At 50.7% G+C, this 26,790-nt stretch overlaps 1 protein-coding gene and 1 long non-coding RNA gene across 5 annotated transcripts in view; one reads left to right on the top strand and one right to left on the bottom strand.

The window, feature by feature from the left end:
• The window catches only part of TNR (tenascin R), a 74,692-nt gene extending 49,158 nt beyond the window's left edge, over positions 1–25,534 (top strand). Inside the window, exons 6-22 of the mRNA XM_027740631.2 lie at positions 667–817; positions 3,402–3,671; positions 5,370–5,555; positions 8,340–8,429; positions 8,542–8,805; positions 9,462–9,728; positions 9,838–9,957; positions 10,475–10,618; positions 11,276–11,395; positions 11,693–11,836; positions 12,422–12,552; positions 13,543–13,675; positions 16,580–16,731; positions 17,674–17,770; positions 18,561–18,722; positions 20,065–20,228; positions 20,656–25,534. Coding sequence (XP_027596432.2) covers positions 667–817; positions 3,402–3,671; positions 5,370–5,555; positions 8,340–8,429; positions 8,542–8,805; positions 9,462–9,728; positions 9,838–9,957; positions 10,475–10,618; positions 11,276–11,395; positions 11,693–11,836; positions 12,422–12,552; positions 13,543–13,675; positions 16,580–16,731; positions 17,674–17,770; positions 18,561–18,722; positions 20,065–20,228; positions 20,656–20,775 — 2,715 coding nt within the window. The 3' untranslated portion in view covers positions 20,776–25,534. The remainder of the gene's footprint in view (positions 1–666; positions 818–3,401; positions 3,672–5,369; positions 5,556–8,339; positions 8,430–8,541; positions 8,806–9,461; positions 9,729–9,837; positions 9,958–10,474; positions 10,619–11,275; positions 11,396–11,692; positions 11,837–12,421; positions 12,553–13,542; positions 13,676–16,579; positions 16,732–17,673; positions 17,771–18,560; positions 18,723–20,064; positions 20,229–20,655) is intronic.
• On the bottom strand, positions 348–25,145 carry LOC113998172. Of its 4 annotated transcripts, none has more exons than XR_005564545.1 (8): positions 24,488–25,145; positions 21,392–21,578; positions 18,420–18,604; positions 15,068–15,225; positions 6,314–6,417; positions 5,692–5,855; positions 2,299–2,982; positions 348–1,949 (listed from the first exon to the last, which is right to left on the bottom strand). It is a non-coding gene; the product is annotated as an uncharacterized LOC113998172 (long non-coding RNA). The 4 variants fall into 4 exon arrangements; XR_005564546.1 differs by having other exon boundaries at positions 348–2,501; positions 2,637–2,982; XR_005564547.1 differs by having other exon boundaries at positions 348–2,501; positions 2,859–2,982.
• Positions 25,535–26,790: the final 1,256 nt, after the last annotated feature.

Raw genomic sequence — 26,790 nt, 5'->3', positions numbered from 1 at the left:
TAGCAAAGAAAATTAGGAAAGGTAAGATGGCAATTGATGGCTAAAATGGAACATTTCCTGTTTAATGAGAAAAGAGATGAATATGAATGGAGAGCTATATGCAAAGATTTGTTTAGTGTGTTATTAGTGAAGACAGCAGCAAGAAAAGATCCTTTGTCCAAACACTGGCAGGAAAGGTGACATTTGCAGTTGTTTAAAGCCTTACAGCTTTTCAGGGCAAAACTGCAAAGCGTAATGAGTGTAATAAAGATGGTTAAAAAGCAGGGGATGGCAAAATAAAGACCTCACAGTTTCATACCTGTACATCAACTACAGAAAGCTCCTGGTACCTGAAGAGCAGGAAAAAGTAGTCTAGCCAAGGCTTTGTTTTTATTCTCTTTTCCCTTCTGAAGAACAGCAGAGACACAGATGGCAAAATACAGAAGCTGAGGGGGGAAGGGATGGGGAAGGATTTTGCAGCCCAACAACATGGGTGCTCCCTGCTTGGTGGGTGACTTCACCCTGGGTTTCTGCACCTCCATGGTGGGAAGTGATCTGGGGATGCACAGCTGGCCATGGAAGAATGTGACGTGGAGGGGGGGGGCACCTCCTCTCCATGCATCAGTCCCCCCAAAACACCATTTTTGTGGTTTTTTTTTTTTAATGCTTATTTCCACTCCCTGGCAGAATAACGAGGGTGGTGTGATTGCTCAGCTGCCCAGCACTGTCACCACCTTCAACCAGACGGGGCTGAAGCCAGGGGAGGAGTACACTGTCACCGTGGTGGCCCTGAAGGAACAAGCCAGGAGCCCTCCCACCTCCGACAGCGTCTCAACCCGTGAGTGAGCCTGACCTGGGGGAGCACGACAGAGCCCAGGGCTTGGTCCCAAAAATAAGATCCTATCAGCAAGAGCAGCCTGGCACTGCATGGGCAGGGATAAAAGTAGCAGCACCCCGGTGCCCAAGCACTGCAGCACCAGCTTCTTCATGCAGTATTTTGTCCCTCTCCCTCCTGAATTGCCACAAGCACAGAAACCGTGGCGAGGTTTAATGGGGTTGGGAGTGAAGACTCGGGTCTGCTTTTATTATATAGCTGGATAAATTCTTCTTCTCTGCTAATCTCACATTTCAGAGGCTGCAAGCCCTCAAGAAATATCTCTATAAATGTATTACTTACTCATATATAACAGATTAAAACTCCCACCTGCTTTTGTTCCACTAAATGCCCTCTACTCCCACCTATTCAGGCAAATCAGGCAGCAGGGCCGGGAGCCAGGAGCAACAGCATGTCCCTTCCTAACCAATTTATTTGCCCAGTCCCTGGTCCATCCTGTAGACCCGAGAAAACTGTGTCTTCTCCTCGCCAAAGGAGACGCAGCAATGGGCAGAGCTCACTGGGAGAAGGGGCTCTCCACGCCAGACCTGCTGCAGTCTGCCTTGGCAGTTAGGCAGATGTCTACTACCTCCACCCAAGCTGTTCCAAACAGAAACAGCACTTAAATAGCTGCTGGAGGGCTGTAACAAGGTGATGCTCTTCAGGCTGCTAACTTGAGGCAGTGGTGAGAGCGAAGGGAGGGTCCCTCCACCAGCAGTGGTTTGCTGCAGGTCTGAGCTATGTCGGCTCAGTCCTCTCCTCCCGCTTTGCGTCCACGCTCAGCTCGACGTGGCTTAACAGAGACATCTCCTGGTCAAGCCCAAATCTTCCTTTCCCATGGATGTCAGCACAAAATACAGAGGCTGGTACTTCGAACTCGGAGGTTGACCTTTGAAGGGAGCACAGGTGGCGCGGTGGCTCCCAGCTTTCTGCTTCCTGAAGGCATCCCTGTGCTGGCATGTCTGCCTTCCTCTGCAGCACCCCCACAGCTTAATCCTCATCATCCTTGTTCTGCCTCAACACCTTGTGCCGGGATCAAGCAGAAAAGCCATGGTTTTATGCCACACAGCTAAGTAGATGTGCATCACCTGGATGACTGGACAACGTGAAGTAGTTTGAGATTCAGGGTTTGGATAAGCGTGACCTGGTCCTGGACACCCAGCTCCTACCCACTGTGCTTCCCAGCTGCCCTCCCTCCTCCGTTGCTGTTTTGCCCTCAGACCTCACCCCACTGCTCCAAATTCCCCCACATGTCTTTTTCCAACCCTCCCTGGTCCTTCTCACCCCTGCCCACACAGATTCTCCCACAGAACTTCTGACCCTGGCATGCAGCATTCAGCACACCCTTATTATATAGTCATTTTCTCTTATATTCACTATACTAGATGTATATAGATATACAGTATATTCTGAATTACAGAACCAGAGTGGGCTTTCTCACCCACCTTGTGATCATGCAAGTGATAAAACAGGCTGCCCAGCAGGCATCAGCACTGCCATGGCACAGGAGCAATGGCCTGGCTTGGCCCCATCCATCCATGCAGCGGTTAAGTCCTGCTGGGCTCCAAGCATCCATCAGCCAGGCTTCAGTCCACGATGTTCAAAGGTTGAGTGCTGGGGGCTCTGGAGGAGGGAAGGGCCCAATTCTCTGCAAAAGAAAGCAGAAACATCTGAAAGTGTCTCCCGGTAGATCCCTGGTATGAATTTACCTAAAAACCTTTTATCTGAGGGAGTTTGTTGGACACCCACCATAGCCCACACCCAGCTAGTTATGAAGACTCACCAGAGCAGTTGCATTTTCTCCTCTCTCCCCACAGCCAAGACATCAACAGCTTTACAAGCTGATCCCTCAGCTTAAGGACAAACCAGGAGCTGGCACCGAAGCAGGAACATTTCTAGAGATGTTCCTCAGTTCTAAATGCTTGGATCTGTCCTTGGCCCCACGTTATTTAACACGTTGTCAACACCTTTCAAAAGACATAATATCATTGCTGATAAATTTTACCAATGATGGAAAGGCCCAGAAAAGAGTAAATTGAGTGGAAGATCCTCGATAAAAGTAGTCTGGATGCTTTGAAGAGCTGGGCACAAAGTTACACGTTTTCCAATGCAAAAGTACGAGCAGTTATCTAGGAGCAAAAAAAGTGGACCACAGTTAGATATAGGAGGTTTTATCTTGGAAAATGCCACCTGGAAAAGCCAGGGAAGGATTGTTGCCGATAACCAGCTTGAGAGAAGGGCATGAGTTGCATTATAGCTGTAACGGTATCAATGAGAGAGCTGCTGGGCCCACAGAGAGTGGAGTGAATTCAGGAAAGAGCCAGGAGATTGGGACAAGGGACTGGGAACCCACAAGGACCAAACCTCCTACCTTGGGGTCATGGTCTTGCTCATGTCACCTCTCTCCCTGTCCCCAGATGCTAATCCCAGCCGCTCTGAAGGCCGGGCTGAAGCACCCCAGAAGCTTGGCAACCCCAGACCTTCCCCCTTTCCCCACCCAACCCTCCCAAAGTAACAGGTGCCCGTTTCCCCCCCCCATGCTCCGCAGTCATCGACGGCCCGACGCAGATCCTGGTACGGGACGTCTCGGACACCGTGGCCTTCGTGGAGTGGACGCCGCCACGCGCCAAGGTGGACGCCATCCTGCTGAAGTACGGGCTGGCGGACGGGGAGGGCGGGAGGACCACCTTCCGCCTGCAGCCCCCCCTCAGCCAGTACTCCCTGCAGGCCCTGCGCCCCGGCGCCCGCTACCACCTCGCCGTCAGCGCCCTGCGGGGTGCCAACGAGAGCCGGCCAGCCCTCGCCCAGTTCACCACAGGTAGCTAGACTGGCTTTGCTGGGAGAACTGGCGTGAGCTTTTAGGCCCGCAGCAGGCACGGGCAGACGGCTTGCTGCGATCTGCAGATGGGCTGTCCTGCAACGAGGACGTATCCGGAGGCAAAGCGAGGGGATTTTTGCATCTGGGATTTAGTGGCACCTGGTTTGCCCCTGGCACAAGTGAGCTGGGGTTTAGTGTGGTGTGTGCTAGGAGGAAGAAGTGGAATGAAAGCACGATGGTTAAGATGCAGGTGTGAGTGGAGACGCCTGAATGCAGGTGCCTCGCATCCCTCATAGAGCAAGGCAGAGCAAACGATTCAGCTGCCCCTAAAATACACACCCTAAAACCGTTCTCTGATCCCTTTACTCGTGCCTACATTACTGTTTAGTCCCTAAACCTCCAGTGCAACAGGTCTTCATGCCCTGTGCCCCACAGGGTTGATCACATGGTCCTCAGGGCAGTCCAGGTGATCCCAGATGCCAATGACCAGGCATGGATGACTCAAAACCCCACATTTAGACAGACCCTGAGCCAACTCCACCTTGGCCGTGTCCTGCCGTGGCATCAAGTCTGAACCTGCCTGGGACACACATCCCCACCAGATTCAGTGCCCGTTTAGACACACAGCTGAGCTAAAACTCTAAAACCCAGCACCCCTAAGAGCACCCAGAGCTCCATGCAAAGTTCTCAAAAGAACCAAAACACTCAGCACAGGTCTGAATTCAAGACAATGCTCACTCCCATTCAGCACTGAGAGCCAAGGCAAATGCCTTGCCTGAGGAATTAGCAGTCAAGCAGCTGAAAGCAGCCCAGCCAGAAACATGGTTATCTCATTTTATATCTTCTCTAAACAGCCTAACTGGTCAGTAAAACTTTAATTAATGTTAAGCCTGCAGACACCTAACAGGTTTAATTTACCGTGCCATAAAGGAGGAGGCAGAGTGTGTATTTCCATGCTGGTTTATGGTATATAAATTACTTGTCATGTATGTTACTGGTGGATACGAGGCTCCTACTGTAATAACTGTGGTGTGTGAATTGTGTGTGTAAATATCTCTATAGATAAATATTTCGGAAGAGATGTTCGCCCTGACTGATTTGCTGCGTTGGCCTTCCTCGCTTTATTTCTAAAAGGCAACACAAAAAATCCCCCCCCAAACTCAGATCCATCACCATTACCCACTGTCTGCTGGTGCCCAGCCCCAACCCATCGCTCACCAGAGGGTTTATTGTGCAAACCAGAGCAGATTTGGTGCACAGCCTCAGCAGCACTAATAAACAAACACTTTGGGAAACGTCTGGGTGTGAATGAGCCTGTAAAGATGCTCAAGGTTCTTCTAAGAGCAGTTCATGGTTGCTACAGAGCCCTCACACTGCCTCACTTTCCCTTACTCTGCTACGGGCAGAAAACAGTTTTCTTTTCCAAATAACATGGAATTAGCTCCCAAAGCAACTTACTAAGGATGCTGTGAGTGCCCCAGCACTCACACCGCTCACCTGGGCAGCATCTCCCAGTCTGTGCTGAGCAGCAGGTGAGAGCAGATATCCCAGCCCTTCCCGTGCCCTGGGGGAGGAGGGACCGCCCATGGGGACCTCTCAGGCATCACACCCGGGTGCCCCTCCACCCTCGGGCCGTGCCAAGGCTCCGGGGTGCGTTCCCGGCGGTGAGACGGTGCCTCTCTCCCTTGTGTCGCGCAGAGATCGATGCCCCCAAGAACCTGCGGGTGGGCTCGCGGACGCCCGCCAGCCTCGAGCTCGCCTGGGACAACAGCGAGGCCGAGGCCAACAGCTACAGGGTGGTCTACAGCACCCTGGCCGGGGAGCACTACCACGAGGTCCTGGTGCCGCGTGACACCGGTCCCACCACCCGCGCCACCCTTGCAGGTATGTGTGCGCCCTTCCTCCCCCTCCTCCTCCTCCTCTCAAGCAGGTAGGGCAGTGGAGAGCCCAAATCAGCACTGATACGCCGTTGCCCTTATGCTGGCATGTGTTTGAGGTTGTTTTGGAGTTTACTGCTTACCGGAGAGAAGGTTTTCCTTGGGATGTAGCTCATTTTCCCCTGCGTGGGTCTGGATTTGGGTGCTGCTTATCCACAAGTGATGCACCTCCAAGTAACGCACCTCCAAATCAGGCACCTCCAAGTCATGCGCCACCACCAAAGATCCTTCTGGGTGCCAAATAGAGCTGGCAAGGAGCAAAGTGAGAAATGAGGAGAAGAAGCCTTTTTAGGCTGATCTAGAGGGAAATATTATTTCACCCTTCTCTTTTTTTCCTTGTTGGGAAAGAGACACAGGTGATGATGCCCCATGGGCAGTGATGGGGAGCCAGGCTGCCCGAATTTGTTGCCTTTTTCCAAATCAGGCACAAAGCAGACCCAAACCTAGGGATGCTATTTTTGAGCAAGTCCTTTAAGTGGTACACAATTCAGCACAGGGGATGCCACCAGGGGCTGCAAACACCACCCACCTCTCGCTGCCAGGAAAGCCCCAAACACCTCGTGCAGCAACACAGCAAAGCACCATGTGAGATCTGGTTTCCTTTTTTTTTTTTTTTTTCTACCAGAACTGCTTGCCTGATGGATTTGCCACTCTGGTGGCACTTTTTGAGCAAAGAAAAGACTTACTTACACAAAAAAAGCTCACTCATTCAGCTTGAAGCTCTTCAGTATGGCAGGACATCAGGTTCCTCCATGTTGACTCTCTGCCCTCCCGGGACCTTCAGGGGCTCAGGAATCTGCCACATGGAGCTATAGGAGTAAGTCCAGAAGGAAAGTCGAATGTTAAGTTGCAGGCACAGCAGCAGAATCATGAGAAAGGCTGGAGGGCAGGAAGGCAATTAGAGCAGATAGCTTGAAAAACGTGGTATGCGGAAAGAAGAAAAATGTTAGGGATAGTTTCTGCTGCATTCCTGATGAGGACACGCATGGAGAAGTGGGATGAGATCAGAGGCTGGCTGCTGGGCTCCTGCTAGCTTTCCTCTAGGACATTTATTGGCTTTCCAAGTGAGAAGAAGCATTAAAAACGGGCCAAACTGCCCTCCCTGGGGCAGAGGTACAACATGGCACCGGCGACACAAACTGCGACGACACCCATGGCAGAACCTGAGCTTGCCTTGGAGGACGTGGCAGTCTGAAGGCTCTTGTTTTTCTCAATAAAATTAAAAAAGGTGCCAAGTCTCTGCCAGACTCAGGCAGGGCTCCAAGAAATCCCACCAGAGCAAGCTGCAGAGATGCAGAGGCTTAAGTCGATAGCAGAGTGATTTTTACATAGTGCCTCCATCATCACCTAAGTGCATTGCTTCCAGTTCCCAGGGTAATAAACAAACCAATTAAAAAAAAATCCAATCATAGCATAAAATAACCCAAAAAATCATTCTGCTGGCAAAAAAAAAGCCAGGAGAGCTGTGGTGTGGATGGCACTGAGCTCTCCCATAGCTCTGATATGCACAGAGCAGTCCTGTCCTCCAGTCTTGTATGGGGAGCAAAACACGTTGGGGTGTGTTTCCAGCCAGCCTGATGGGATCCATGACATGAAAACAACCAGTAATTCCTTCCATCACCTTCATCTGCCTGCAGGAAAAGCAGTGAGGAATGACACTGAGCAGAGTTTATCAAAGATTTAAGCTTAAAAATACAGCAAGCCTTGCCCTGCCCCATAGTCTCTCTTAAAAATCAGCATTTGCACAGAAGTATCCATAACATTGCACTACCCAAAAGAGATGGCAGAGAAAAAGGACTGGTTTATATGCTCCTGCTCGTTTCTTCCTTCTCCTCTCCCTTTCTCCCAGGCTCTTCTCCTCCTTTCCAGGATACTTCTGACACTTGCTGGGGAGGGCCTGTAAGTGATGTGGGTCCATCTTCCCCCCATCACCAAGACTGCACTGTAGCAAGAGAAGAGCAGGGGGTGAGGGTTTCCCTCTCTCCTGGCCTCTTGAGGAAGGTTTTGGTGGCTCCAGGGGATGCTTCCCCTGGGCAAGGCAGGGTGAGGCTGGGCTGGAGGGTTTATGGCTTTTTTAGCTCTGTGGGAAAGATCAGGAAGCACAGGGAGGAGAGGAATAGAGCCACCAGCAGCCAAGTAGAAGTGACAGGCAGAGGCAGGAGATGTCCCACATGGTTATCACAGCAATCAGGAAAGGAACTGGATGAACTCAACTCCCATGTCCCTTAAGAGAGGCACTGCAGGATACATCCCCTCCAAGGAGCAGGGCTTGATTCAGCTCCCAGGAAGATTGCACCTTTCCTAATTAATGTATATTTCATTTACTCTGCATAATTTATTTCTTTTCAAGACACCAGCCCTGTGACAATATTCGATGTTGCATCACTTTGGAAACAAATATAGCTACTTTGTCATTCCCATCTCAGCTCGCACACACAGAGCTTCTGTCTCGCTGCCAGCAGTTACAGCAGACCTCAGCAACAACTTTTAAAAATGTCTTGCTTCTGAGCTAAAATAATCCAAATTCCCTGTCCAAAGGCATGCACGGGGCTTTTAAAGAAGGCTCAGCGTTTCTGCAGTGCACGGAGGAACTGCTAACCTGTGGGAGGCCTGCTCACCCCAGGGGTGCCCTGGATGTCCCCAGCTGTGGGAGCTGGGGGGGTTGCACCCTGAGGTCACCCTGCCAGGCTCTGTTCTCACACCCCTTCATGTCTTTTGCGCTCCCTGGCAGATCTGGTGCCGGGAACAGAGTACGGCATCGGGATATCGGCCGTGATGGACAGCCAGCAGAGCGTGCCGGCCACCATGAACGCCAGGACTGGTGAGTTTGGCCCCGCTGCCTGCTTCACACACAGCTGGCTCCTGTGGCTCAGATGTCCCCATGGGACAGTCTGTGCATGGGGACAAAGCTCTGCACCAACCCTCTCCCACAGAGCTTGACAGCCCCCGGGACCTCGTGGTGACAGCCTCCACAGAGACGTCCATCTCACTGGCGTGGACCAAAGCCACAGGTCCCATCGACCACTACCGTGTCACCTTCACCCCTGCCTCAGGGATGGCCTCGGAAGTGACGGTGTCCCGGGACGAGTCACAGCTCACCCTCTCAGAGCTGGAGCCCGGGACGGAGTACACCATCTCCATCATTGCCGAGAGGGGACGGCAGCAGAGCCTGGAGGCCACCGTGGACGCCTTCACAGGTAAAGACAGACAAGTTGGGATGGGGCCAAGGCCACAGACCACTACCCTGTGTTGTCACCTCTGCCAGCCCACCACATCCCCAGCACCAAAACCCTTGGGCAGTGATGGGGATGAGAGCTGGGGTCAGTGTGTCCACATGGAAGCAGATCTGTTGACCTCAAAAGGAGGATGTTGCTACCAATGTGGTGGCACAGTCCCCTTGGCCAGCAGCACTGAGCACACTTGCCTGGCTGGAGGCTTCCAAAAGGACGAGGCAGGAATGGGGGAACAGACAGCCCACGCTGTTCTCTGTTGTCAGGGTGGTCTGTATGTCTGTGACTGCAGACTTTTCAGTCAGAGAACCTTGTTAGGTCCCTCAAGGCTTCATTTCTCCCTCTTTTGAAGTGCAGACAACACATACCATCTGCAGTAGGACAGCTCCATCACCTACCAGATGGGTCCGGGATGGAGAGTGTTTGCAGGCAGGGCTGAGAAAAGCACCATTTTCCCCCTCCTGGTTCTGTCTATTGACATCAGCACAGCTTCAAATCAGTGGAGAGCCCAGAGCTCCAGCTTTGCCACCTCTCTTGGGTATTTCCCAAATCAGCACTGGGAACAACGTGGAGGCCAGGATCTGCAGACGGTTGGGGTTGCATCTCTCCTCTCCACCTTCCAGGTGTTCGACCCATCACACAGCTCCACTTCTCCCAGCTGACGTCCTCCAGCGTCAATGTCACGTGGAGTGACCCATCCCCACCTGCAGACCGCCTCATCCTCACCTACAGCCCTCGGGACGCGGAGGAGGCGCAGCAGGTCACCCTGGATGGCACCCGCCGGCACGCCAGCCTGACGGGCCTGCAGCCCTCCACTGAGTACCTGGTGTCCCTGGTGGCCGTGCACGGCGCCATTAGCTCCGAGCCTGTCGTGGGCTCCATCACCACAGGTACCACAGGACACCCCCCACCAGGCACGGGACCCCACCGGGAGGGCAGGCAGGGGGACAAGGAGTGGACCTGCCTCCCACAGCTTTGCTTTGCGCTCCATCTCTCCAGGGATCGATGCGCCGAAGGACCTCAGGGTGGGCAATGTCACCCAGGAGTCCATGATGGTCTACTGGAGCCCTCCCATTGCTGCCTTCGACCACTACAGAATATCCTACCGTGCTGCTGAAGGTAAGGGATCAGAGCACTCTTGTTCATGCCCTGAGCTCCCAGCTGCCAACCCTCCCTCCGTCTGCTGGCATGAACAAGCCACCAGGTCATCCTCATCCCAGACAGCATCCCATGCCCTGGTAAAAGCCACCAATAACTGGCATGGAACAAAAGGCTACAGGGACAGAGGATGGACTGTCAGGGATGGGAATGAGAAGGGACAACTGCAGCCAAAGGCCAGCTTGGCACAGAGGGGCACAGGGAGCAACCCCCTGCAGTATGTGGTTCACAGGGATGGCTAATTCAGGGCTCAATCCTGAAGTCCCACCTCCCTCATCTGCTTCCACTACCTCATCTTCCTTGGCCCCAGTTTTGCTTATGATGCTGAAAAGGCCAAGCCAGCAGTGATGAGCACCTGCAGGCATGAAACCCAGTTAACTCCAGTACCTTGTGGCACTGCCCTCCCCTCCCGAGCACCTCCTGTACCCCAGGGATGGGGCCAGCCGTGCTGCCAAAGCTCTTGGCTCCATCCCTGCAGGGAGGACAGACAGCACCGCCCTCCCCAAGGATGTCACCGAGCACGCCCTGCACCACCTGGAGCCCGCCACCAAGTACGAGATCGGGGTGAAGAGCGTGCGGGGCCGGGAGGAGAGCGAGCTGGCCTCCATCACTGCCTACACAGGTGGGAAGGGGCTCCTGGTGGGCAGGGAGCAACCAAACAGTGACAGCTCCAGCCCTGGGCAGGGCTGGCAATCCCTTCTTGCCTTAGTAATCAGGCGACTGAGAGCAAGTTGTACCTCATGCCAGCCTGATGCAAGATTGGGATGATAAGCAAGGCTCACAAGGGCCCAATGTGGGCTTTTAAAATATGTCTCAGCAAAGCTTTTCCAGAATATTCATGGGTAGTCATGGGGAAAGTGATAAACTTGTGTACCAGGCACAGGGAAGCCAGAAACATAATGTTGGGCCACCATGACAAGCTTTCTTAAAGGGAGTGCAGATTTTCAGAAATAATCCCTGGGGAAGCCCCGTCACAAACAGCATCTGCTGCAAGAATAAAACCCTCCGCTATCCACAGACTCCTCAAAACCTAAAGAAAATCCCTAACATCCCAGGCTGTGCATCAGGAAAACAGAGGAGGAGCAGCCCAGGTAGCAGAGTAGCACAATATATGACATCTCTGCACTCCAGCCTAGGCAGCAGTAACTCCCCTGCAGGCTCATGTGCCTGAGCAGCAGGGCAAGACCACGAGCAGTGGGCCACAAGAAGCCCTTCCAGTTCATAGCTCAGTCTCCAGTCTCTTAATGCCTCTGACTCTCTGAATGTCTCCCTCATGCAGCCATGGATGTCCCCTTGGGGGTCACGGCCACCAACATCACCCCCACCGAGGCGCTGCTGCAGTGGAACCCGCCGCTGTCGGAGGTGGAGAGCTACGTCCTCATCCTCACCCGCCATGCAGGTACACTGGGGCTCTGTTTCAGCTCACCTCCACCTCTCCCCCATCCCAAAGCCCAGAGCTTGGCAGGGGCCTTCAGGGAGGGGGTAGGGAAGGAGCCCTTACTCTGGGTTTTATAGGGACAGTGGGAAAAATAAGACTATCCTTCAGGCTGAACACCACCACTGCAGCTCAGCTGTGGCACTGCAGCTTATGGTGTTTCAGCATCAGAAGTGCTTCTGTTCGTGAGATCGTACCCAGAGGCACGTTTTGGAGAATTACATGGAACTTTTGCCTAAACCCATCCCTGTTGGCTTACAGTTGCAGGAGAAACAATTCTCGTGGATGGAGACAGCCAGGAGTACCAGCTGACCAACCTGCTGCCCAGTACCACTTACATGGTCTCTATGTACGCCACCAGCGGGCCTCTCACCAGCCAGACCATCAGCACCAACTTCACAACCCGTACGTACAATCACCTCCCCGCCTCCCACCCTCAGCCGTGCACTCACCCCAGGACAAGCAGCCAGCCAGGCTGAGCCAAAGCTCTTCTCACATACAGTGGGCATAGAAGTAGCCACGTGCCAAAAGGACACCCAAATACTAGCGCTGGGCACAACACAAGAGCAGAGTTTTAATCAACAAGCATCTGCCATCATTTTCACTTTTTCAACATCCATCAACTCCTTTCTATCTTTGATTTCCCCTGGATGTGGTTTCCTGAGAATACTCTTGACCAGGTTTTTTTCTAGCCCAAGGCCATAGTCCAGAAGAGCTCTACAACCTGTTTTGCTCACAAGCAGCTTGACATTAACTTTAGAGCTGTTACCCTTGAGGTGGCACATAGGCAGAGGACTTCTAGAGGGTTTGCAGAGCTCTGTTCAAGGCTGGGGAGGGGTGACGAGGTCTTGAAACTGAGGGTGAGGGTGGACTTCGGGTCGTAGCTCAGTGTTGCGAGGTTGAATCCCAGTGTACTGAGTTGGGAAATGGAACTGGGGTGGTTGTGTGTGAGAACGTTCCCTTCCCTGGGGTCCCTATCCACTGTTGCAGTTTTGGATCCTCCAACAAATCTGACCGCCAGTGAAGTCACCCGACGGAGCGCCCTGCTCTCCTGGGTTCCTCCCGTGGGAGAGATCGAGAACTACGTCATGACCTACAGATCCCCCGACGGCAGCCGGAAGGTGAGTGAGTCCTCGCAAAGAAACAGGTTCAGAAAGTCAGGGAATAACAAGACTATGGAGAAACAACCAGGAGAAACCCTACAAAGCAAAAACAACAATGCTCACCGGCTCAGGGAGACCAGAAGGGCAGGCATTACTTTCTGCATAAGCAGATACTTTAGGTGAGTAATAAGAAAAAGCAAGAAGAAATTGCCTAAGGCAAAATGATTATGCACACCTGCAGGTCTGAGCATAGAGGGGATACCTGGAAAGTTTGGAGGAACAGGGGAAATTCACGGCTTGTGAAACACAAGCAAGGTGAGGCAGGAGAAAATTATCCTGCAAACAGGGATGCTAAAAATGCCATTTGCCCTTCCTGTGAAAAGGAAGACAGGCACAGACAGCTAATTAATCCCACAATACAATATATTTGATTATTTAATGAGTGTGTCCATATCTGCCTGTCTGGAGAGCTGCTACAAATGCCATCAGAAACACGTCACAGCCACCAGTCTCGTTTCCTTTGCTGGTGTGACAGGCTCACAGCAGCCAGGGGACAGTGGCTCTGCAGAAGGGGTTCGATAACGTTGTGTGGCACTCAACCAGAAAAATTAACAGGCCAGGAATCAACGGAGTCAAAACTGGCTGGTAACCAGGTTTGGCCTGCTCTGCTCCTTGTGCTGCTCGGGCCATCAGTCATGCCCTGTACTGAGGGCACGCACATCCCAACAGAGTCAGTAAACAGAGCACACAGACTGCAAACACTTAAATTGCCTGTGTCCAAGCCATCTTGCTTTCTCCCACGCAAACCATCCCAAAATGTTGACCGTGTTCATTGCCCTCATTGACCCAGTCCAAGGGTGTAAGCAGCCATGCAACGCTCCTTGGCCAGGCACCAAAGGCTGCGGTAGTTTGTGGCTTCCCTTCCCTCCTCGCTTGCTCTTTAGGCTCCCCACCGCTTTTCTCATCTGTTGCTCTTGGTGTCTGCCTCCTTCTGGGACCCATGTACAGGAGCTGATTGTGGATGCCGAGGACACGTGGATCCGCCTGGAGGGGCTGTCGGAGACCACGGAGTACACCGTGCGCCTGCAAGCTGCCCAAAATGCCGTGCGGAGCGGCGTCATCTCCACCACCTTCACCACAGGTGAGGACTTGAGCCACACCCACTCGGGAAGGTGGAGGCCAGCACACATACCATGCTGGTAGGCGTGGACTGCTTCTATGGGCTTTCCCTCCTCCGGCAGCACCCCGTCACAATCCACAGAGAGGTACATACAATGCCATGCCCCACAGTGCTGCCTTGCTACAAAATGGCTGAAGGATCTATAACACAAACACAAGACCCAACCCATTTACCAGGCCCTTTTCCTTGTCCTTGCCCCTCCTCAAATGCACAGTCAACATCACGTATCCACAGGTAAGCTGTTGCAGTGAATAGACCAGCTGGGTCTCTCCACACTGTAGACGTGATCCAATCACTCACAAATATCAAAGAATCATAGAATAGTTTGGGTTGGAAGGGATCTTTAAAGGTCACCTTGTCCAACCCCCCTGCTCAGAGTCCTGTCCAACTTGACCTTGAAAGTTTCCAGGGATGGAGCATCCCTGGAAACATAAAGCAGGTGCATCTCCACCACCACCAGTGGGGTCACAGACAGCAGAGCCAGCACTTTATCTAATCCACTGACTTTATCTAATTGCATTATTCCTCCCCACTCTAATGCTAGAGATTTCACAATCCACTAAGGCAATGGGAACGATTTGCTTTCCAAATCAAAGGCATCCACAGTCACCACAGCCCTCACACACAGAATACTTATGCTGGCAAGAATGAAGCTTACAAAGAAAGTCACCATCGCTCCCACCCTCTGCAACAATTCACATTAGAAATAGTGCAAAGCAAATGTCCCTCACCCTCTTTGAAAAGCCTGGCTAGGCCAGGGCACTTACAGATAGAGTGCATCTTGTTCAGGGCTGAACCCAATCCCATTTCTCCTGGGCTTCAAAAGCACTAAGAAGCCTATACATGACATCCACCAAAATTCCTCTGATCTGCACTGCCAGTTCAGTTAGGAGAGTTTTCTTTGAATCAGCTGTGGGTACACCTCCCCATCTCAGTTACATGCAAAGGTCCCTTCACCTGCTTTTAAGAGATAATAGCAACTACTTATATCAACAAAAGAAGAAAAGACTCTGCTCTAATGCATCTATTGAACAGGCTTTCCTGTTATTCTTGCCTCTTACATGGGCACATAAGGCCAGTGCAATTCAGGCAGGTGATGGACATATGCATCTAATCTTTGAGGCTGTTTGGGAGTCAGGGATGAAGCTGCACAGGGGTGACTTCTCAGCTGGGATAAAGCAGCAGAAATCCAGTCACAGCAGGCAAGCAGAGCACCTTTTCCATCGAACACAAACGTCAGACCTCAGCAGCATTAGAGTCACCCTTGCCAGCTGATGCAGCATCCAGCACAGGTTTAATTTGCTTTTAAGATGAAGAAAAGCATCAGCAAGAAAACAGCTTCTCCCCACTTACCCCAATATCAATGAGACAGAAGCACCCAGGAACTATCACCAAGGCAATGCAATCCATGGACGCACCCCTGAGTGAAGCATCAAGATCTGGGATTCAATTTACTCTGGCAGTGCATCAGGACACTTTGCTGAGAACAAGGACTTGTCTTCAAGAAGTCACTAAAAAAAATTTTAAAAAAAGAAAAACATCCAGGCTTAATTTAAATTGTTTTGCTTCCTTCTGCTTACAGTACACATCCCGGGGTTCTTCTGTTCCCTCTGACATATTAATAGCTCGGCCTCTTTTGTTTCATGTTTGCATAAGGTTCTTGGGGAATTGTACACAGATGAGACAAAAGGAAGAAACAGATACAGTATTTATAATTTATAGGGGTTTGAAATGTCTTTCAAGGTCTCCTTGGCTCTCAAAGATATGAATATAAATTAAGAAACAAGCAATCTCCACAGAGCTCAGGGGAGCCCAAACTCATTGTCTTTGAAGAAGTTTTCATTGTTGGATACTATAAAATGTAAACAATGTCTCCCCAGACACTGCACTACAGACCAGGAAGATGAAAAAAATAGGGAATCTTCAACATTTGGACAAAGCAATGACCTCCGAGTCTTCAGGTCACAAGGAGGGGGAATACACCCAAGTGGGAAGCAACAGACAAGGGTTGTACCTTGGTCCTATGGGGCACCACACAATTGTGATGGACACACACAGCATTGAAGGTCCTTCACACCTTGTCACTGTGTGACTGAGACATCCTTGAAAGCCACATCCACATTTCCAGCTCTGCACTTATTTACTCCATCATCCATATGCAACAACAGCAAAGAAGAAGATGCGTTTCCCTCTTTTGCATCAAATAAGAAAAAGTTGTGCCCAGAGCTGACATTCCAATACTGAGGGGGTTTCCTAATTAGGACTATCCTAAACTCTGGCCCTCAAATGAGATGATTCCTCATTAGAGGACACCCGTAGCACAGTCACACTGCCCATGCTGCCTGTCTCTAGCATCTCACACAGCCTAATTCCTGCCCAACTTGCAAGTGAAAATTAGCTCAGCATAAGTCCACCGTCATTTCCAAGGGCATGGAGAATCAGGAGAATCCCCTTGGAACGAGGAAAGTCATAAAACTTGATTGGAGCTGGCAATCCTGAGAGGAGAACAGGTTTTGGTATTTTCACAGCTGTCTAAATATGCTGGTGACAGCTTAAACCCCAGGGTTTCAGACATGGTGCACAAAGATGGTCCAAGAAGTGACATCCCTCATCATTCATAGTGATGTTACCATGCACCTCTCCAATATAGGACATATGGGAGATAATTAATTTATGCACACATTTCTTTCCATTAAGTCCTCTCATGTTGATGGCAGGTGTAAAGTCCCACTGCCTCACCGAATTACTCGGGACACGGCAGCCAAGTTAGGCCTTACCTGGATCACAACCAGTGGAGCCTGAGGCATGGGGGAAAAGGCATCTCTTTGCTTAAATTCTGCCTTTTTTAATTTTTTAATTTTGCAGGAGGACGTGTGTTCGCAAACCCCCAGGACTGTGCCCAGCACCTGATGAACGGAGACACCCTGAGCGGTGTCTACACCATCTCCATCAACGGGGACCTCAGCCAGAGGGTGCCGGTGTTCTGCGACATGACCACCGACGGAGGCGGCTGGATCGTGAGTAGCTGTGGGCTTGTCCTGCATGTTGTCCCCATCACAGGGTAGCCAAGCCTCATCCTACCAGCAGAGCCAAGCCCCACGCTGCGCGGGAACGACAGCAGGCTTCATATCGCACGCTTCATTTCCCACGCCACGGGGAATGGCCCACGCTCCGGTAATAATAGTTACACTTGGAGAAATGCCCTTTGATTTATTTGACATGTTTGCAGTGCTTCTGGAGAGCAAAATCTGTGAGCGAAGCTGATTTATTGTTCTAGAAATGAAATTAATGGCCGGTAGCTTTCACGGGGAATGATTCACGCTGCCTGCGGTAGGAGGGTGTCAGGCATCACCCCGGCTGAGTCTGCACAGGAGCACTTTAGAAACAAATGCCTCTTTGGCTTTTGAATTGCACAAACACTGCTTGTCTTGACGTAGATGGACTGACAGCATAAGTAAATAATGCCATGGTGCTTTGATCTTATTCATGTCAAACACTTACACATGTTACACAAAACCCTGCTAGATGTATAGTCAAAACCAAAAAAAAATGGGCTTCCTCAAATGCTGATTTCTAGCCAGTAGATTTCCCTCCATCTCACTCTGCTTCAGAGCATCCCCTTGGATATCACAGAAATAGCCAGCTGAAAGCAGAATCATGTGCTAGAAAACCAGAGGCACCATGTGTTGGGTAGAGCAGAAAGCTCAAAGGCCAATTCCTTCCTATTCTCACATTGATTTGCCTTGGACATTATCTAACACCTCTTTTATTTCTCCATCTGCACATGAATTAATTGCATGGCTGCAATTAACAATAACTGGATGGGCATTGCAATTTTCTCCCCTGAAAGGCACAATGGAATGATGAAGTATTATCTTTGTTAGGCTTCGGACACACAAAATAAAGACATTCCTCGCCTCCATCACACTGATTTTCCCCCTGGTCTTCCTCCACCTCAGGTCTTCCAGCGGCGGCAGAACGGGCTGACCGATTTCTTCCGGAAATGGGCAGATTACCGGGTTGGCTTTGGAAACTTGGAGGATGAGTTCTGGCTGGGTATGACCTTCACTGGTTGTCTTTCATCGAGGTGTCAAACCCAAGCTCCCTGTGCACTGTGCTGCTCACCTGTGCCAGCTGCTGGCTCCCTGCCTTTCACCACATTCCTCTACGCTCTCCCTCAGACAGTTTTCCTTCTGTTCATTCCCTGCCCTTCACATTAGAAGACACTCATGGACACGTCACGTAAAAGCACATGGTGAAGGTCAGCAGCTCCCTAACTTGCTTGTCCTAGAAGAAAAGAGGGGTACACTGGGACTTTTCACGGACCAAACCCTTCATCCAATGACTACAGGTTACATTGGTGACATCTACAGCTCGTGGCCTTGGCCAGCAAGCCAGTTTTCCAAAGAAAGTAGGAAAGGAGTGAGTGGGAGTCCCAGCACAGTTCTAAAATTGAGTGTGCTCCCCCGAAACCTGAACAGGAGCCAAGGCCAGCCCTGCAGCGTAAACACACTCTGGCTTGTACAGGAGCTTAACAGCAATGTAAGAAGCACCAGCGCTCCACAGCTGAAGGTTCCCAGCTCCAGCAGCAGGGAGAAAGCTAAACCCGGGCCTTGAACTCATGTCTCCTAGGTGCAGAGAGGTGAAACTTGAGTGAGGACAGAGAGCTCAGGCCCCAGCAGTGCCAGGAGAGACAGAGACTCACCAGAAGTGCTGCTGCTCTTCGATTCCTCTCCTCGCTCTCATTTCCCACAGCTGTCTTATTTGCTTAGAGCTTTCCCTGTTTGCTCACGGAGCGGATCCAGGCACCGAGTCTCACCAGGTGTTTCACTATTTGCCTCAACAGGCTTGGACAACATCCACAAGATCACGTCCCAGGGGCGCTATGAGCTGCGGATCGACATGAGGGACGGTCAGGAAGCGGCCTACGCCTACTACGACAAGTTCTCCATCGGTGACGCCCGCAGCCTGTACAAGCTGCGAATCGGGGACTACAATGGCACTTCAGGTACAGCCTCACGGCTGGCAAGGATCTGGGGGAACCCTGGGGCCCGTGGGTCTGAGACTGTAAAGGAAATCCCAACATGTTGTTGCAAGGCTGACTTGTTTAGAGCAGCAAGACACAAACCCATAGTCCTTTCTGCCTTCCTGCAGTCCATCATGTAAACCAGGCTGATAAAACCCACTAAGTACACAGGGAATTTTCCATTGGGGATTAGATATTTAATATCAGAGACACTGCTGTTCAAATAACCGGGTCAGTCATCAGAGGTGTCATCCCACTTGGCAATAACGGCAGCTGGCTATTGATGCCGTGCTGGAGGGTGTATTTATCGCCTTTCCACAGCTATGGAAAAATCTGAAATCTTCTGCGTCATTTCCTCACGCAGAGGCCAAACACTGGCCAGCTTGGCAAGGACACTGGCACACCTGCTTGCTTGGTTGATGCAGGAGAGTTAGGCTTTGCCCACCAGAAAACAGAGGGTGATGGAGGAAGAGCACGGGGGGAGTTTCTTCCCCAAGAAGGGGGAAAGGGGAACAACTGCAGCCCTTTAAGCTGGGATAGACATGCCCAGCACAGGCCTCCATGACAAAACTTCACCACCAGGTACTTAGCAAGGAACCCCACACCACACCTGAGATGCAGGAATTTTCCTGTTCAATAACTGGTAATAGCCACTGGAAGAGAAGTGACAGGGAACTTTCAGGACCACCAAGGAGTGTATTAAGAATGTCTCCTGTAAGTACATCACCCAATTGTAATAATGACCCTATTTTACTTTGACTTTTCTTTCACCCAAAAGCAGCTCTCTAGCTCCTTAGCCAAGAGGTAAAATGAGGTTGGTGTGTTTAGAGGAACATCACACACCTTCCCAAAACTTCTTCCTCTTATCCCAGAGGAGAAAAGGTGGCCAAGCATCTTGGTTCAAGACATGAATGCTGGGTCTCCTCTGGGAGAAAAAAACTCCCTTTGGCTACCAGGAGGGTAGGAGGCTGAAAGCATCCTGAAATTATATAGCAGAGCCAAGCCTCAGGAAATCACGGATGCCAAAATCTGGGATTGAATTAATTTCTGGAACACTCAAATTCAGATCCAAACCCATATAGCACTTTATCTGACAAAGACAAGCAGCCTCTGAGATTTGCTATGGTCTGCACTGATCCTAAACAGACAGCAGAGGACCTCAGATGAACCAGTTGTGAGCAACTCCAGTTAATGTTATCCCCAGACTGTCAGCTGCTTGAGCCATTCATTGGGAGGCTACCACGTAACCAGAATATCCTAATTTCCTTGTGAAAAGACCAGACAGCTCAGAATCCATCACCTTTAATGGCCGCTCTTTCCACAGGGGACTCCCTCACCTATCACCAGGGCCGCCCCTTCTCCACCAAGGACAGGGACAACGACGTTGCCGTGACCAACTGTGCCATGTCCTACAAAGGGGCCTGGTGGTACAAGAACTGCCACCGCACCAACCTCAACGGCAAGTACGGAGAGTCCCGGCACAGCCAGGTAAGGGCAGGGCTGCCGTGAAACCCCCTGGCATTTCTTCTAGGGGCTGGGGCTGCGTGGTCGCTGCACCAGGTCAGGGGCACTGCTGGGGTAACCCCACACCAGCTGGAGCAAAGGGAGCTGATGCTTTGTGCCTCAGAGTGGCTGCCACGGTCATTTGCTGTGGCATCTTGTTGTGTTGCCTTAAAAAAAAAAAATACCTACGTGAAATTTGATCAGAAGCCTTTGAGCAGTGAGGGGAAAAAAAACAGTCAAGCCATAGCAGCAGGAGAGTTTCTTGCTCCTGCTGTAGCAAGTTCTTCCTTCTGGCTTCTCTACAGCAGTCAACCTTATTTCCTTCCTCTCCCACTCTAATTTCTTCTTTAGAAGAAACTAGTTTCTTCTTAGGGTCTTTCTTTACCCTCTGCCTTTCTCTCCCTCCTGCCAGGGGATTAACTGGTACCATTGGAAAGGCCACGAGTTCTCCATCCCCTTTGTGGAAATGAAGATGCGACCTTACAACCACCGTAACGTCTCTGGGAGGAAGCGACGGTCCCTACAGCTCTGAGCCAGCTGAACCCCCTCCTGCCTCCCACCACCTGACCTTTTCTGTCATTTGTTTGTATTTTATAATATGAAAAGGGAAAAAAAAAATTACTACTCGTCTGAGATAGCAACCTGCCCCTCACAAATGCTGGAGGGAACCACGGCACAAGGAAAGGCCGTGGGGAAGGGAAGACCTCATTGCTTTGCATCTGTCCCAGAGAAATACCAAATTTCCAGTCTCCCTAACCCAATACTCTGACCCTTAACATGAGAAGAAAGAGAAAGAGACAGATTTTTTTGATATTTTTTTAAAAGATGTAGAAATCCCCAGCAAACCCTGTTAGAATGTTTGTCATGGGGCTTGTGGCAGGAACCTTCCCCACAGGGACCTTGGTGCGGCCATTTCCACGCCAGTCACGGCCAGGGGTGCCCATCCTCTCCCTGCCTTGTGTCCCCTCCTGCCAGGGAGGTCCCAGGCTTCATGCCATCCTGTAGACACGACTCTCCCAGCAGGCCGAGGCCCGTCTCTCCCCTGTGGGCAGCCTCTGAACACTTAGAGACCAAGCGAGGATGAGCAAATGCAAGGCTCACCCCCTCCCCAGTTTTCACAGATCCCACCCAGAGGGCTTGGCAAATACCTGCATATGTAGGCAAACTCCAGAGAGTCCACAGCTCGTGTGTTGGTCCCACCACAGCCACAGTCATCCTTGTGGGCATGGGGTGTAGGGGAGCAAGAGCTGCTCCACCAGCCCCAACATGCATTAGCCACTCCTCTGAGCTGAATTCGTCCCGCTCCAGGTGCACGTCGGCCTGGGTTATGCTGAGCTTGATGCAGAAGAAAGGACTTAAATTAGAAGACCTGGGAGAAAAATCATTCCTTGTGGCCCCGAAGCCTAGGGCCCATTTCCTCTGCTATTTTTACGTTTCTGCCATGCTCTCTCTCACCAAGGTCATTGGTCCCAAACCAAAGGGTCTCAGAGAAGGAGCAGCAACCAAAAGTTACCACACAACCACAGCCCAGGCTGAAGCCAACAGCTGTCACAGCCCAGGTGCTCCTGTTCATGGACCTCCGTGCACACAGGGAATGATGATAACGCAGCCAAGGGAAGAGAAGTGCAAGCTGAGGAATTCACATTCCCTTCCTTCTCCTACAGCATCCCTCTTCTATGCCATCAGAAGAGGGACACAAATCTCAGTGCCTTGGTATCACCATCTCTCTAACAGGGAATCAACTGTTTCCCCTCTTGGAAGAAAGGCTTAGTCCATTCAGATTTTGGAGCACTTCAAGGCCCTTGGAAGAATTAATGAGTTTGCTCTTCCCATCCTTAACTTCTCCTGTCTCAAGGAAGATGGACCCTTCAGATAGCTCTGGCTGTGCTCTGTTGTCATCGACGCCACCTCCACATAGCCCAAGTGGCCACCATGCTCGAGTCACCCCTGTGCCGAGGGCTCTGATCAATGCTGGGCATTGTCACTGGCCTGGTCTTGGAGAAGGGACACGTCCCCATGCCCAAGGACAATGCAGCTCATCACCGGGTTCGCAGCCAAGGGAGCATTACAAATGCTGAACACTGCGTTTTCTTTTTATCACACTGAAGCTGCTTTGTCTCAAAAACATTTTCCAGATGGCAACATAAAGGCATCTTTGCAGTGAGTTATAATTCAGGCCAGTGTCTCTTTCACAGCCACGCTCCTGAATGTTCTGACGTTACTCACCATGGCTGCAGAGCTGAAGAGGGGCATTAAGTGGGGAATGCAGCCTCCTCATCCGTGCCACGTACTGGCACACGGAATCACTGCTAACCCCAAGGTCAAGACTAGACACAGGGTCCAGCCCCCCACGTGGCCAGCTTACAAGCTGCAGTCTGACCTGGAGAGAGGATGCTGTAGCTCAGCAACATCTCATATGTAAATGAGGCATCCCTTCTTACTTCCCATCAGCATTAAATCAGGCAACAAGTCAACCAGCTGATGAACAGGTCAGTCAGAGGCTGCAGATGATGGGATCTCTTGCAGGACATGGCCAGTGTCACAGATGGCAGCATGTCACACATCCTGAGCACTCAGCCCTGTTTTAAGTCCCAAGAGCCAACAAAAAGCAGCAGATGGAACAGACTGAAAACTAAGAAGCCTCCTAGTAGACCGGCAGAGCAATTTTTCCCAACACCATCAAGAATTTATAGTCAAGAAGTGTCCTAAGAAAAGCTGTACAGTGCAGTGGTTATAACTAGGAGCAGAGATTGGCAGTGGATGGAATTCATCACCTGGTTTGGATGGTGCTGTTTACTTACCTACCCAGGTGAAAGGAAAAGACATCAGTGGAAACACTGGAGCTCATCATTCATAACCAAGCTGAAGGCAAGAAACCTCTCTTCCCAAAAGTATGACTCAAACAGAAAATCAAAGCATGGCAAGCTTTTCCAGGAGGTTCAAAAGGAGATCCTCATAAAGGCTGATTATTCACTACACAGGTTTACTGACATATAAAAGGGATGACAGACACAAGGAAGGAGGGAGAGATACAAGTCCTGTAACCAAGATGAGTTGGCCCAGTTGACCCAACTCCATAGCTGAGTATGAAGGGCACTCTTGGGAGATAATATCCAACCTTCCAATGCCACATATATAAAGTGCTGGTCCCTGACTTCACACGTGATTCCAGGGTGTTGTCTTTCCGTTATCTTGGTAAAACACAGTTGCTTAAGTCTTTTAAAGGAAAGACTTCTACACATCATGGTTTTCTCCTGGTGATAACCCCACCCAAGCCCAGGCACACAATCAGCAACCTGGTCATTTGGGCCATTGTCCCTTGTTCACACTGTCCACAAACAAGATACAGTTTTCCAGAAATTCATTTTTCATCACTACCTGATGAATTTTCTTTTTTTTTTTTTTTTTTGGACAAAGCTCCTGACAGCAGTTTCAAGCAGATCTGTGCTTACTGTTGATGCTACAGAACGGCAGGTGATTAAGTACAGTTTCTCCTCACCCTCCACCACTCCTTCTCTGAATTCATTCTCGAACCAGACAAGTCTGGCCTTGAAATTCCCAGAAACCAAGCCTGGATCCTGTGCAGTGCTCATCTTGAGAGACCTTGGCTCCAGCACGTGAACCATCACTGGGCTCTGGTGGCTCTGCTGTGCCATCCTGGGCTCGAGTGGCCCAGGCTTGTCCCAGAGCCCAAAAAGGAACCTGAAGCTGTCACCCAAACCACTCTAGCCACTGCGAGATGCCACCTCACCCGACAGGAGGCAGGAAGAAGCACATCAGATCCTCCACACAGCAGAACACCACATGCACCCAGGACCCTCTCGGCTCTTATTTCTAACCCCAAAATCCTGTAAGGAAACACCAAGGGACTTGCTCATCTCTTGCTCAGTTTTCATTTCCCTCTGTTTCCCTTCTCCAAGCCCACCTTCCAAACGCACACTGCACTAAAACATAACCAAAGAAAAAAAGAAATGTCCTGAAAGGAAAAGCTGCTTTTAGCAAAGTGATCCTTAAGACAGCAATTTATAAATTAATAATTTTGAGGAGAGAGGTTAGGCTTTCCCCAAGGGTAGCTGGGTTTTGGCAGGAGGATACTGGAAGAGTATCCACACAAAGGCTGGGGAGAAGGCTTTGCTTCTACTCCTTATCTTTGCAGTACTTTACCATGGGCATCTCAAAACATAGTACCAGATTAAATGCACCCTCGCCCCAACCTCTTCCCTCCTTCCCAAAGTGATGCTTACCCCAGGTGAAGTGCCAGGGTGTGGAAAGCACAGCTCATGCCACTTTCATCCCCAGTGGTGTGGCAGGTGAGGGCTCAGCCAATGGTGTCCCCATGCCCATAACAGGCTCAGAGTGACCTGCCAAAATACATCAGGAGCCAAAATACCTGCCTGGTGCATCACCACACCAGCACATGCCCTTCATCCCAACCCAGAGCTGCCCTCCTGGTATGTCCCCACCATCACACCTTGGGGTGACTGCACACACCCTGCCCTGTTCCCCCCAGAAACACCCACAAGTTTTGACTTTACCAGACACTGCCAGCAAAGAGCTCTCACCCAAAAAATCCCCTTTAATTCATGCTTACACCCACTAACAAAGGGCTCTGTCCCGAGGCCAAGCGAGAAGCCCATCCCTGTTTCTTCAAACCAAGCACCCTGGGATGGCCATTAAATCCAACAGAGCCCCTTGGGGACCACCAGCACCCTCCAGGGTCACCTTCCCCCTTCCTTAAACCCTGATGGTGGTGGCAGCTCCTTGCCCCTTCCAGAGGGGAGTTTTGGCTTAAGGGGAAGGGAAAGGCCCTTCCCTGGGGAGATCCCGATGCCCAGACCCACCTCCATACTCTGCCTGCAGCTCTCCAGATGTCCGTGGCTTCTCAGAAAGAAGGTGACACAAAGACCTAAACAAACAAACAAGCAGCCCCCTCTGTTACCCTGGAAACGCATTTAATACATTAAAAAAAAATTTAAAACCATAAATACGGAGGGAGAACAGAGGCAACGAAATGCCTCGGACAGGTTCTGATGAACTCAAACACAAACCAATGCAACCAAATGAGGGGGAAGAGGAAAGCAAATAAATGCATAAATAAAATAAATAATATAAATAAATAATATATTAAACAACCCTCCCCACCCTGTAATGAGAACGTAGCTCGGAGAATGGGATCGACGCTTGTTAACCATTGTTAACTAGTATTTTTAGTCCTGACCGCTCTTAGGCTATGTATAGTTCCTTTTTTTAATGCATTTTCTATACATTAATAAAAGATACTGAAGGAGTGAGCTGTGTGCCTGTCTGGGAGTGGGATGGCAACAGGGTCCTGGTACATCCAAGCCCAGCAGCATCACAGCCCCGACCTCGTGCCAAGAGAGGACATGCATGTCCTGTCCCTCATCCTTGGTTATCCCATGGTAGAAGGACCGTGGGGGGGCTTGTTAGCACAGATTCACCTTTGAACCTGGAGGAACAGAGCCAGATGAGAGACCAAGCACATGCAGTGGGATAAAAAAAAACAGAGGAAGTTTTGGGGCAGCCCAAGTTTGGCATCTCCATCCTTGTAGGTGGTTGGAGAAAGTCTTGAGCAACCCCATCCAAACCCAGGGCTGTCTTGGGCAGGAGGCAAGACCAGAGGCTCCCAAGTCCCCCCTGCCCCAACTATACTGTTAAAAAAATAGCAATAAAGTGACCATGAAGACAGGTCAGTGCAGCCAATCCATTAACCCCAGGAAGGCAGGGAGCTGCACTTTGGCCTCAGCCCAGCACATGATGTTTTGGTAATAATTTTAGCTGCTCCCACGAGCTAGAGAGGCTCTTGGCTCTGCAGTTTCCAGCCAGAGAAAGCAAAGCAGTGGTATGAATGCTTGGGAGCGGAGAGAAACAACCCTGAAATCTTCAGTCACAGCCATTCTCCCAATTTAAACAGCAATCTATTCCCTACGTGATGGAAACCTCACCAAAAAAACAGATTGGAAGGCTAGTTTCAGAAGAACACGATCCCAGTGGAAAATAAAAAAAGAAAAAACAAACAAAACCCCAAAGCTGATTAGCAAAACTCACTGGGACAAGTATGACTTTCAGAAGATTTTGAAACTCTCCTCTCATTTCACACACAGACTTTATTTAAACCTCCTCATCTTAGGTTTTCTTGTTTGACACGTAGCCAGACAGGATGAGAAAGCCTGAAAGAAGCTCTTCCGCCACACCACTTCAATATTTTCTAAATTTAATTTCAGAGAGACAAAACAGGGGAGTTTGCTTTGCAGCAGCTTCTCAACTTCTCTTTCTCGGTCCGATTTGCGAGACACAAAGAAGGGAAGTTGTGGGCGTTGGGGATCCCCCGCCGTGGTCACGACCCTCAGTACACCCAAAGCCAAGCCTGAAGCCTGAGGGACTCAACTGTCCGGATTAAATGAACTTCTTTGTGTCTGAAGGGAGTCAATGCCACGGAAGACCCTTCAGGCAAGCCCAGAGGCTCTCCCCTGTGGGTGGAGGAGCTGAGGGATGGAGATGGGGTTGGAATGGGAGGAAGGGTTACCTG

The sequence above is a fragment of the Pipra filicauda genome, unplaced genomic scaffold (genome assembly GCF_003945595.2).
Source record: "Pipra filicauda isolate LSUMZ 115617 unplaced genomic scaffold, ASM394559v2 scaffold114_size2234877_pilon, whole genome shotgun sequence".
NCBI lineage: Eukaryota > Metazoa > Chordata > Aves > Passeriformes > Pipridae > Pipra > Pipra filicauda.
The sequence above is the reverse complement of the archived record's forward strand: the minus strand, read 5'-3'. Positions and strand labels throughout refer to the sequence as shown.